The 14,081-nt window shown below is 35.7% G+C and overlaps 1 protein-coding gene across 1 annotated transcript; it reads left to right on the top strand.

Annotated features, from left to right (window-relative positions):
• The first annotated feature begins 5,685 nt into the window (after window positions 1–5,685).
• On the top strand, window positions 5,686–10,269 carry LOC134667035 (uncharacterized). Its single transcript, XM_063524340.1, has 2 exons — window positions 5,686–5,902; window positions 10,115–10,269. Exons 1-2 carry the CDS (start codon window positions 5,812–5,814, stop codon window positions 10,249–10,251), a joined length of 228 nt encoding a protein of 75 aa, XP_063380410.1. The 5' UTR covers window positions 5,686–5,811; the 3' UTR covers window positions 10,252–10,269.
• Window positions 10,270–14,081: the final 3,812 nt, after the last annotated feature.

Raw genomic sequence — 14,081 nt, 5'->3', positions numbered from 1 at the left:
GCTGAAACAGAAAGTATTTTCGATAATATTTTGCATAGGTTGTGTAGAATAGGGTAACCTAACCGGTTAGGTTTGTGTTATAATTTTTCAGAAATGTTAATATTGCGACCCAATATGAACCCCTTGGAGAAACATTGTGGTGATGGGAAAGATGGAGGGCAGACGGCCTAGAGGACCAAGTTCAACGAGATGGTACGACCAAATATCCGCCCAGATGGACATCACACTAAACGCCAACCCACTAACCCAGGATTAACCAGTTAAACCTGGAGTTACCATGGTTTCTAGTACAATTTAACACTGGGTTAACGATTTAACCGGTTAATCCTGAGTTAGTGGGATGGTGCAAGTGGCACTAAGCAACGCTTTCTACAAAGCAACCGACAGGGAGAAGTGGAGAGCCGCCATAAGGAACACTAGCAAGCGGAGTCACGATCCTCAGCAGTGAGGAACCGAATAGCGACTTAGAAGAAGAGATCTGTATAAAATAATAGGTAAGTGTAAAACGTGAGATCGTGGAGCTTGTTTGAAATATTCTCTCTGTGCATAGTCTAATAAAACATGGTCTTCTCTTCCCAGAGTGACACAAGCCTACGTCACAATAACATGGCCGCTATATATAGCGCTATCGCATATTATCATATAGCGTTGTCGCATGATGACGTAGCCTTGTGTCAGTCACGTGACCACGAAAAGACGGGAAGAGAGTACCAGGCGGAGTATATTATTATACCATGTCTCTGTGTGAACGTTGTGAAAAAGTGCATTTACATAAGCCATTTCAAGCGCCCAACGGAAGGCTGTCAAGGGACTGATATGATTCCACTCAATCGAATATTTTGCCCGACGCGACGTGTGTAGATTTGTAAAGGTGACTGAAGGTCACAATACGCCGAGGACCGGTCGGGTTGGATTCTAATAATAAATAAATATTATAGGACATTCTTTACACAGATTGACCGAGTTCCACAGTAAGCTCAAGAAGGCTTGTGTTGTGGGTACTCAGACAACGATATATAATATATAAATACTTAAATACATAGAAAACAGTGAATAGAATCAGGCGTTACTTTGCGGAAATCCATATTAATTAAAACCAAAATATTACTTTGCTAATCCGCGTAAAAAGATAACGTGCTAGTCAATCAGTGCTAACCCACCAGTCAGTGTTTTTCTAGTGGGTTTTGGTGGTGGTTTGTTATATTTATTTGCGTATTTATTTTTGCGGTGGGAGGGTGGGAAAATTAATTGCATGCAAAAAATACGCAAGTAAGTATAACGGGTTAGCACTGATTGACTAGCACGTTATCTTTTTACGCGGATTAGCAAAGTAATATTTTGGTTTTAATTTACATAGAAAACAACCATGACCCAGGAACAAATATCTGTATCATCACACAAATAAATGCCTTTACTGAGATTCGAACCCAGGACCACCGGCTTCACAGGCAGGGTCAGAAGTTCACTACCCACTAGGCCAGACCGGTCTTAATAAACTTTTTGTTTTGGAGTTTTCTAAATGTAAGTTACAAAATGAGATACTCGTAAATTCGATTAGTTTAATTATTATTGACCAGTCATTACCAGCTATTAAGGTAAACTTACTAGTGCTTGATATGCTAATGCCCGATAGATGACACCTTGCTTTCACCTCTAATGACAATGACTTAAGTTTCAAAATGACATGTACTGGGACCGCGTCGAGCACCAGTACGTTTATCTTACCGAACACACGATACAAACATTGATTCTAAAGACTACTAAAAGTCATAACCAAAGCTGACCAAAGATTTCACCTTTATAACAAATAAATAGCCTTTTTACCCGACTACGGCAACACAAAAGGAGGGTTATGATTTCGACCGGTATGTATGTGGGTATGTATGTATGTATGTTCATTTGTTCCCTCAGAACTTCTAAAGTACACATTATAATTTGACAAACGATATGTCATTGTAATCATCTTAATCGTCCGCTGGTTATAGGCTATGACGTCACAAAAAATGAACACGGCACCCTCTAGACGTCATAAAGTCATGAACCAAAAAAATAAAAATAAGTAATGATGACGTGTTGTATATTTCACTTTCCAGTGGCTATAAATATGTTTACAGACTTTACAGTAGGGTCCGTGCTTTCTGGGCGCCCTAAATGCCCTTAAGCCGCCAGTTAGCACCCTGCCACAGCATTTAAAACAATGCGCTCCACGAAATAGTTGGGAAACTAAAAATCCCTTTGGAACCCTTGCCTGAGAGTTCCCAACTTCAGCTTTAGTTGACGACTTTCAAACCAAGCTCTTTGAGTGGCTTTTGTTGACTAAGTTAATTATAGAAATGAGACATAACAGGCTGGTTTTGTGAGGCAAGTTTCCTTTTTTAGTTGTTGGACAAAAACTTTACCGTTGCTAGGGTAAAGCTCAAAAATCGTAAAACGCTGGCTTATTGTATTCGCTATGTATCGTAAATCTTTTTATTTTGCATCCATTTTATTTTGCGTACATTCGTACGTGAAGCCAAACGTCTATCCAATTTAATCAACATTAGGAGCCACGATCAATCTTTCTGTGCTAATATATATGTATGTAAAAACAACAGAAGACCACTATAAAACCGAACACGTGTTTCGAAAACACTTTCAGGGTTGAGGATAAAGTTTTACAGGCAAAAGGAATACGAAATGTTAAAACAACAAGGATACATTGACGGATATGAGAAAGTTTGCTCCGTTTTTCTACATACTTTATAATTTTAAATCAGCAGGTACCTATACCATGCGCGGCGAATGATAGTCCCTATGGAAATTCATTTTTATATGGCGCAGCTGTCACGTAGTATGTTTGTAGAGATCTTTTGGAAGTTAAACACGTGCGTTTGAATTTAGAAAATTTTAACATTAAAGTAACAAAAATACCTATGGTAAAATTTTTATTTAAAATAAATTAAAATTTAATAAACTATTAAATACAGCCGAAACAAACTTTTACAAGATAAAACCTTCAAAAAATTCATCCATCTAACTACATTAATACTTACCTAGTTTCGGGTCTCTGCAGCAATGTATTAATTATAATTAGTTTTACGGAACCATAATATTAGTAAAGAATTCGGACATAACATGGTTTATTTATCTCGTGAGTCATTAATATCAACATAAGGAATAGGAGAAAAAGAACAAAATAACTACTTTAAAAACACAGTGTCACACACACTAAATTTGGAGAGCATGTATATGTATAGGTATGTTTACACGTTTGCACCTTACTCCATCGTGATAAGGCGAAAAATGTAAACATATCTTTGACGTCGACTGTACGTACACAGAATACAAGTAGGTATTTCTTTTAAAACTCCAGATGTACATTTTTTAATACTTTTGTAAGAATTTGAACTAATTTACGTTAGTTAGGTACAAGAGAAGATGTTGTCGACACGGTGTATGTTAAAGCTTAGTTGGAAATTGTAATAAGATGCCGCGACATGTATCTCGCCCCCGCGTTGAGTGTTGAGTCACGGATGCTGTGATCTCATCCAACTGGAAATAAAGATGATTCCGGAAGGCTGCATCTGTACAATGTGTTCGGCAATTTTGTCAAATGTAGGTGATAAATATGTGCACAAGGTTTCAATCTACATAAAAATACGGAATGTTTTCTGTCGCATAAATATTCTATTCTATCGGTAGGATATCATTTTTAAAATAACCTAGGTACCAATAAATTATTATATAAAGATACTGTAACTTAATATTAATTATAGTTTTATATGTGTTACCTTTCGCTTTTCGGTGAAGGAAACCGTCGTAAGGATGCCGGGCTAATAGTTATGATACATTTCCTCCTCTTGATTCCCTCCAGTCGGGGGCCTTGATGTAATGCATTATACCATTCAAAAGGTCTCCCGTTCGCAACTGTCGCTAGCGACATTAAATATATATACAGGTACATTCACGTTCATAAATTTATACAATGCAGTTACACTCAAGTAATAGTAAGTTTAAAAATATATGAAAGAAAATGTGACCAAGGCCTCCAGTGCCCAAGGCTGGAATCGAACCTGCGTTTGGTCCTCTGCAATTGCGGCCGTTGCTTACAACGGCTCGGATGCCTGGTTCACAGCGGCATGGGTTAAGTTTAAGTTTTCAATTGGTTTTTAAACTGCAGTGCAGTCGTCTTTTTTATTGAATTATTGTAATTATTACTTTTTAAAATTAAATAAAAATTACTACCTAAAATTAAAAACTAATCTAAATTAAATACGACTAGATAAGGCCCTCGCGACATTATGCCAAAGATGCTGGCCGCATTCCCTCGCTGAATGGAAATACTAGTAGGTAATGTTTTATCTATCAAGATACATCACGTTTTAAATTATAATGTTTATTCATATACAGAACAGATAGAATTAAACCTTATGCTGAAAATCTTTGAATAGGTATTTAGGTACCTACTACGAGTATACCTACTTAAGTTACAGAAAATTGGAGGCATCTTCATAATATATTTGCTGAGACATAAATTTATCAAAAGAATCTTAATTAATTAATTCAAAAGAACCTTCAGAGTACTCTAAGACCTAATGAAAGTAATGAAGGCGTGTTTGTGTGTGATGATGGATTTTCGCGAGATTTATGATTTTATGAAGTACCTATTAAGCATCTATAAGAACCGCAGATATTACTTAATAAAATCAAACCTAATATACCTTGATTGAATTTAATACAAATATTTGTGTTATCTAAGTACAAACTAATATAATGTTTGTTCGTTATTGATGAAAATACTTAATTTCGCTACTGTTATAGTTTCATCTTCGAACGGTACCTAAAGAAAAAGGAAAGATAATATTTAGGGTATCTTTAGGGGGGAGGGGGGAGCTAGAGAGAAAATAATGTGCTTAAGCTGGAATCCCTTTGAAAAGATGGGCATACCTAACATCATACGCACCTCTGACATATGTATCTTGTATGACTGTATGTGTTCTGAATAAATAAAATAAAATAATAAAACATCATGTACACAAAGACGTGACATACCTGGCCCGATTCGGATTTTGAAATAGACATCTTTTAGACATCACCAAGACACGATAACGATATGTTTAAGATCTAACCTGTCAAATTTGACATTTGTGCGATTCTGGAGATACTCTTGAACGATTTCCACAGGATATGACTTAGAGATCCAATTCACATCTAATAGATATCTTACTCTATCTAACGTAAAAGTGAAATTGGTTGCCCGAATTGCGCAGCAAAAGAGAACTAGTTGATTACTATCTAAACTATAACGTATCTAGAATGGATCTAGTACGTGTCGTCTCTTGTGAATATCTTGAAGTTCGAATACGGCAGTTAGGCGAATAAGTTTGTAGAAACTACCCTGATCTCGCAAGAACCCTGACTGATGCTAATACAAAGCAGACCCTGATTCAGCAAGAAAACGCCGACATGTCAGCGACATTCGTTACACCTTCGAGCATTCAATTGTTTTTTTTTTTTCGTTTTAGAAGAAGCTTACGTAAATTCTGCCATTCGGAACTTCATTTTATTAGGCCCACGTCCAAACATTATTCACAAGAGAGGTGATCCCGTACACGGAGTGTATTTACCAAAAGCGTATTCATATTAGATTTTGCGAACTCGGAACGGCAGAGCGGGCCGTATCAGAATGTCACCGATGCCGCGATACGTTCAATACTTTATTCGAGTCTATACGAGTACGCGCCGCTACACGGAAGGGTGTCAAATAAATACAGGTTGAAATATATCCGCTGTCGTGTTCTGTGATCCCGCTATATACGTGTCGGTTGAAGAATGAATTTTTGTTTGGTTTTCGTTCTATGCTTTTTCGCGTGTTGCTCGGGAATGTTATACAGAAGGGATGCCGACAATGTTTTAAAACCGGGTGAGTTTAATCGAAATAATTTATCAGCTCAGCTTGATTTAAACGCGGCGCGTACTTTATTTGTTTTGATGAAACTGAACGCTGTCGTTTTTGTTTCAATACACATACAAATACAAAAATACAAATGGTTTATTCGCAGTAATATGGTTACATAATATGGTGGTCTTAAGTAGGTACAAAATTGTTCTACATATTACGCCATATTATTGGCATATTAATGCGTTTTTTTTATAAGCGATTATTATATAGCAGTGCAGTAATATTTGAAAAGAAAACAAATAATCTGAAACGCTCTCCTATAATTATGTAGTTAGGTAGGTATCTATTTACTGAATAAATGAATATACGCACATGCGTATATACAAGTAAGATGTAGTGATTTGTACATACAAATCACTACATCTTATAAAACAAAGTCCCCCGTCGCGTCTGCTTGTTCGTGTGTTTGTATGTTGGCGATAAACTCAAAAACTACTGAACGGATTTTCATGCGGTTTTCACCTATCAATAGAGTGGTTCTTGAGGAAGGTTAAGGTGTAAGTATAATTTGTTAACCCGCGCGAAGACGGGCCGGGTTAGTTTTATATAAATATACAAATACAAACGTATTTCAAGAATAAAATGAATAAAAAAACTTATGATATTATTTTTTGACTCTGAAACCTTAGGTACTGGAAAATCAATTTTAAAGTGCAGAAAATATTTGTTAAATTAATGCAACAATATATTTAGGTATCAGAATCCTGGGTGGTTAGGATATGTATGCATGCTTTGTTTGATTAATGCACAGATTTCGACTATTTTTTTAAGTAGGTACTCGTACATTAAAAATGTTACATTTCTATATGTTTGTTGCACATTTGGAAACCATATAGGTAGCTAAGGTACTTCATGTATGTGTATTTGATAATATTATGAGCAATTAAGATATTTTTTATTCTAATCAGGTTATTGTCATTTTGTCTGCAGTTTCAATTCGAATTCATTCCTATTTCCTACTTACGAGTAATATTATAAATGCGGAATTTGCTCTATCTGTCTATCTGTTATCTTTTCAGGCCTAAACCACGAAATTAACAATAACAACAAACCCTAGGTTAGGCTTTTTTATAATGGTGTTTATATGTATTTTTTATTGTTTTTTATGTGCTTTTGTATTTTACTTTTATATTCATGTTATAAACAATCTAACTTAAGAAGAAAAATAAATAAATGAGAAAATTATTTTTATTTACAATAAAAGTTTAACAGGCACGTTACAGTGAACCCCGCACTAGGCATGGCCTGTGTCGCGGGGGTCATGATCGATTTGATCATCGCGAGATACCAATGATAAAAAATTGATTTAGATGAAATATGATGGAGATAGTTTGAGGCCCAAGGAAGGACATAGGATAAGTTTTTATCAATCATCATCATCATCATCCCACGCAGGCGAAGTCGCGGGCAGAAACTAGTTAATTATATACAAATTTACAATGTGGAAAGATAAGTCGGACCCTGGAGGGAAACTACCTTAAATCCTTAAGCTGGCTCATTTTACTTAAAGGAGACATTCCTTTATTTTAAAAAAAAAACAAAACTCATTCATTTACTAATAATAATATGATATTAAATACTACCTATTTGAGTAGGAACACTTAAGTTGGAGGTTAGACAGTGCATTACCTTCGTTATCGCTGGCTGCTTGCACTTTTAAGAAAAACAAACTGAATTAGATTGTACAAAGCGAAGCAAATGACTATATATTGTATAATGATTGTGGTAGAGTACATAATCGAATGGCTAATAGGATTGCATTTGAACAAGACAGTGTCCAGTGATCTCGTGCGGGTTCTGTGAAAGATTGCCTCAAGATTTATTTTAAACCAATGCCAACGTAATCAAAATACATTTATTTTTATGTGCTTTTGTATTTTACTTTTATATTCATGTTATAAACAATCTAACTTAAGAAGAAAAATAAATAAATGAAAAAATTATTTTTATTTACAATAAAAGTTTAACAGGCACGTTACAGTGAACCCCGCACTAGGCATGGCCTGTGTCGCGGGGGTCATGATCGATTTGATCATCGCGAGATACCAATGATAAAAAATTGATTTAGATGAAATATGATGGAGATAGTTTGAGGCCCAAGGAAGGACATAGGATAAGTTTTTATCAACCATCATCATCATCATCCCACGCAGGCGAAGTCGCGGGCAGAAACTAGTTAATTATATACAAATTTACAATGTGGAAAGATAAGTCGGGCCCTGGAGGGAAACTACCTTAAATCCTTAAGCTGGCTCATTTTACTTAAAGGAGACATTCCTTTATTTAAAAAAAAAAAACAAAACTCATTCATTTACTAATAATAATATGATATTAAATACTACCTATTTGAGTAGGAACACTTAAGTTGGAGGTCAGACAGTGCATTACCTTCGTTATCGCTGGCTGCTTGCACTTTTAAGAAAAACAAACTGAATTAGATTGTACAAAGCGAAGCAAATGACTATATATTGTATAATGATTGTGGTAGAGTACATAATCGAATGGCTAATAGGATTGCATTTGAACAAGACAGTGTCCAGTGATCTCGTGCGGGTTCTGTGAAAGATTGCCTCAAGATTTATTTTAAACCAATGCCAACGTAATCAAAATACATTTATGTTTATTAAGCCCCGTACATATTTACATATGTAAATAATAAGTTCCCAAATACATTCCCATTAAAAGTACCTATAGTACCTAAACTCTTTTTGACACTTATATTTGGGTAATCATAAGTATTTTTATAATTTCAGATTGTAATTTAGAACAAGGTTGCCTGATATTAACGTGCACACCTCATGCGTGTATTTGAGCTAAGCCTATTTAGCACGCAATTGTATGTAAGCTTACTTAGTGTGCTGATCATACGTAAAATTGTGTGCGTAAAATTGTCTATACGGTAGAAGTACTAGTGCTCGACGCTGCACTAGTATTCGAAATGGGCACTTTACGTCAAAGTGACAAGGATTAAATTTGAATACTGAAAAATCTTCGCCGTTCAAATTTAACCTATATTACTTTGACATAAAGTGCCCATGTCGAATACTAGTGCAGCATCGAGCACTAGTACTTCTACCTTATTGAATCCAAATTTTGAACGCCGAAGTGACATAATCCGCCACTTATTGCTGTTTACCGTTCTCTAAGCGAAAGCTCGCGCGAATCGTTACTGCGGCGGTAAGAGTGCTTGGCCGGCCTTGTCAACCGTGCCACGGTCAAGCGGACTGGTCTGGCGCGCCGACAACCGGCAACCGGCATGTGAATGTATAAAGTGTCATTCTATGGCACTTATTAACTATAGATGGTCAAACAAATCTTGTCAGTAGAAAAAGGCGCGAAATTCAAATTTTCTATGAGACACTATCCCTTCGCGCCTACATTTTTCAAATTTACCGCCTTTTTCTACTGACGAGATCTGCTTGACCAAGTATATTTGACTATGTAAACAAACCGCCATATTGAAACTGTCAAAAATGATGAATTTTCTAGGGACTTTTGTTTACATAGTTAGCAAGTTCCATAGAATGACACTTTACGGATTATAGATGGACAGAAAATAAAAATTGTCTCATCTGTAGCCGGAAGTAACTTTTCCGGGTGTAGTTAACTGTTAAAGATGGATTGGAGTGAGGCCAAATAATGAAGTCAGCGCAGGCAATTAACTCGACTTAATAAAAGTGCTAAATATTATTTATACCTGTATGAGTTTAGTTGAGACAGAAAACACTAAATATTTTTAGAAACAAGTCAAATCAAATTTTTCAAAATTTGCAAAAATTTTTCTTTAATGTTAATAAATTAATGTATTATTTTCATAAGAACCTTAACTTAACAGTGAAGCTGTACTTGGTCAAGCAAATCTTGTCAGTAGAAAAGGCGGCAAATTTAAAAAATGTAGGCGCCAAGTATTATCGTCCCATGGAAAATTTGAAATTCGCGCCTTTCTATACTGTCAAGATTTGCTAGACCAAGTATAATTATCTATAGTCGCACCAATAAAAGTCTGCAGCGGATTTGATAGCCCACGCAGTGTAGGACTGTAGGTATAAGTGTTATTTGTACGTCATCATTTCATAGAAGTTTGACGTTTAAAACGACACTTGCACCGCGTGGGCTATCAAAATCGCTGCAAACTTTACGGTCTGACTATAATAATATATTCTTCTATTCCAGATCTCCAGCCAGTATCTTCAACGGTGGTCCCACTCTCGTTCTACTCGGTGTTCGGCTACGAGAAGAAAATGTATCGGGACAAACACAAGAAAAGGCCGCAGGGGAAAATCGCGCTAGTCACCAAAATGCCTAAATAAAGAAACTACAAATAACAATGCTTACCGTCAATATTTACCCTTGTGCGTTGTGCGACTCTATTTACATTAATCATTAGCGCGCCCCGGGCCAGATGTGGTCAAGCGAAAATAAGACGCAGGTATAACCTACTTATATCTTTTTATTTTACCAAACTATGAATGTAGTTACGGGGTTGTTGAAGTTAAATCTGTTACCAATTAGGTGAAATTTTCTAGTTTAAAGTTATATAACTTTCTGATTGACGTTATTGGTGCCTGAAGATCTGGCGGCTAAAGGTGACAGTCCATTTCCAACGACAGCTGCACTACTGTTTACATTTTACTATGGAAATTGACAATGACAGCGACGCGTTCAGTACCGGTAGTGCAGCTGCGGTTAGAAATGGAATGTTACCATAACTCGCACAACGTATGCATTGCGATACAGCGAGGAAATGCCGCCAGCATCATTGGTACAATGCTTCAGGGGCCTATTTTAGATTTAAGCTAGTTATTAATTTCTTTTAGTAGTACCACTGTATAAATATTGTATGTATTTAAATGTTTTTTTCTTCAACTTTCTGCTAAGCTGCAGTTGGTATAGTCCCAGTATAGGTACATATTATGTAAGTAACTGACTGTTTATCACCTTTCCACTTTATATTACTGAACCAACTTTGATGAAAACATGGGCTTAGGGTGGGTATAAGCTACCTTATTTTAAGGAAGTAAAATAAGGGGACATGACCGATTGCCACTCGGACGGAGAGCAAATTAGGAGAGCAGGCACAGCAAATTAGGTTAGTTAGGATAGGTATCTCTGTATAGAGTATTGTGACTATTGTGGCTGTTGATTATATTGTGCATTAGCCATCAGGTTGCCTTAGTTAGTACACCTACAAAGACAGGATGCTAACCTGTGCAAACTGTCCATAACAATTACGAATAGAATAATGTCTTTGGGACGTTTCAATATAGTACCATAATCATTTTAAACTGATGCATACATCAGTACTCCATAACTCCATAGAGTAATCACTCTTTCCTTCCTTATTAGAGTGCTTTCCTATTAGTGCTAGGTTGATATTTCAATCGACTTTAATAATACATTACGCTGCTATCATGTACATAGTTAATAATTTATTAATTCATCAACATTATCATTAATCATTTTATATTTTTGTACAATACCTTTTCTAGGCATACAAATCATTGTGTTGGTTTAACCAAGACCTAGAATCCGAAAATATCAATAACATTGTATTTGTAAACATGCCCTGAGTCAAATACCTACTTATTTATGTCGATGTGTTTTCTATGAGTAATACGTCATGTGAAGACTTTAGCAACTGACATTTATAGATAATGTATTGGCGAACTCGAGACATTACGTCATTTCAATCATATTTATGGGCGCAGAAGCCCGAGAAATCCAATAATGAGTTTATGTTTTGCTCGAGTTTGGCACACATGTAATTTTAACTTATGTACCCAATTGGATAGGTTACTACTTTTTGATTTATATTGGATAGTATTTTATGAGTACCTGCTCAGTGCCTAAACTAGACGAGCATTGATCAGATAAAGATAAGAAGAAGCCTTAAAAGAGTAGGATTATTGTGCCAATCAGTTGTCAGTGAAAAAAGCATAGGAAAAGAATGTTTTTTTTTTTCAAAATAAATAGTTCCATACTGAAATAAATATATATATATATTTTTGTGGGACATACCATATTATTACAATGGTCCAACGTGGCCAACGTTTTTATTATTATTGACATCTGTATTTACAATACTGGACAATATATTATGTAAAATGTTATCGTCAAAAATCAGAAATTGTTCATGTCGGTGTACAAAGTAGAAAAGTTTTTGTATTCCGTTGAGTTATATAAGATTTCATAACACAATAAATTACGGATAGGTAACAATCTCAATAAAAGAACTCATAATATTAAAATGTCGTTAGTGGACCATATCTGTCCCAACCAAACTGTTAAACCCAAATTTTGGTTTTAGTACTTTTTGCTGGTTATGCTATGAAGAAATTTAAGCCAATCCCTTTTTGTAGTACAAATATCTCAACCTTGATTACGGACGGATCTAAGTTACTTGTACAAGCAGATAGTCATATCACGGTATGAACTCTCATATATAAATAAAGTATGTTTAAGTGAGGTATTAATTAGTAGTATTACCTAAGTACGTTAGTATTTAGTTTAAATATCGGTGGATTAATCATGTAAGATATGGGTCAAATGATTAATTAACATATTATCAAAAAAATTGGATACAGACGGTTATCCCTTTTAAAATAATCAGGCGTTAAAGACGCGCGTGAAATTGCCACACTGTTGCGGGAAGTTCATAAGGAAACTAATTAAAACTAATAAACTCCAGTTAAGTGCTGTTTAGCACGTAATAATAAAAGTTATCGGTTCGTTAAAGTACGCCAGAATGTTATATAACAAAATACTTCGTTGACTTTAAAGCTTTCATATAAAAGTATTTAATCTGGAAGCCAACCTAATTCCTACATAACACTGACGCGTTTTCTAACGATTAATAGAATCAAGCGTTACTTTGCAGAAATCCATGTTAATTAAAATCCATACTAATCAATCAGTCCATTATACCTTACTTGCGTATTTTTACACGCTATTAATGATCCCACTGCGCGAAAATAAATGTGAAAAGCCCCCACCAAAAGTACAAAACTCGACTCGTGTTGAAACAATCAGGACTGGTACGGTACTGGTATCATATAATGTAGGTTAACGGCAGGTCGTTCAGCGACTGATCCAGGTGGTTTTGTATTTGGTTGGTTAACCAATAAATGTTATAACTACCCGAAAATGTACAAATTGTTTATTTACTTTTATTTAAATACCTAAAGATACGTAGTATAAGTACTTACTTTCTGTGTTGAGATAAGATAAGATAAGATTAAGATAAGATTTCAATATTGCCAAAGCTCACATTGACGTTGTACGCTACGATAAGCGTTTCATTGTAAAGGCAGACAGGAACATTTCTATATTAACGTGACGCTGTACACAGTATTCAACAACTTGTGGTGAAAACCGGAGGCCAAGAATTTGAATGCCTACCTTTGTTGAAATATTTGACGATGATACTGATCGAGATTTCCAATATTGTTAGCTTCCTGATGGCCGAAGGTACTACATATAATTTACGGATTTCGCGTTTTTGCTTATGTCGCACATCCACACGAAGAACGCGACGATTCACTTGATTTAAATTACAAAAGTTTTATTTAGATGCACCGAGGTCGTTAATCTCGTCCAAATTAATAGTCTTATGACCTAGGACGTATTTTACTCTGAAATTAAGCCATAAAGCATCCTAACAAGGAGTTCTAGAATATAACTTCTATCGCACAAATACCAAAGTGACCGATGGCTCGACGATTACCTACCCCAGTGAGCGAACGGCCTAATGTGAAATTTATGACAGACATTTTTTCCTTCAACACCTTCCGAGCGTAAAAATGATGAAATATTTTTATTACAGTACACATCTGCTCCCAGAGGATGGCCCGCGATATCTATAGGGGATATTATAAAAAATGTAAAAAGCTTCAGGTTAGAGAAAACAAAATTAAGCCGTAAAAGTTGAGCCTTAAGGGAGCAGGCTCAATAAAGTACGCGAACACTGCTTAACTTTAGCTATTTCATACCTAAGATGGATACTAAAGGCACTTAAACTGCTGACACAGTAACTAAGACTGTATTTAAAAGTACGTAGACCGGAGTAGGTCTTAAAATTTCATACAGGCTGTCGCGCTCAAATGGCGGATAACGAACCGGGCTTCAAATACAAGGTACGATT

The sequence above is a fragment of the Cydia fagiglandana genome, chromosome 8 (assembly GCF_963556715.1).
Source record: "Cydia fagiglandana chromosome 8, ilCydFagi1.1, whole genome shotgun sequence".
Lineage (NCBI taxonomy): Eukaryota > Metazoa > Arthropoda > Insecta > Lepidoptera > Tortricidae > Cydia > Cydia fagiglandana.
This window is presented reverse-complemented; position numbering and strand designations above follow the sequence as displayed.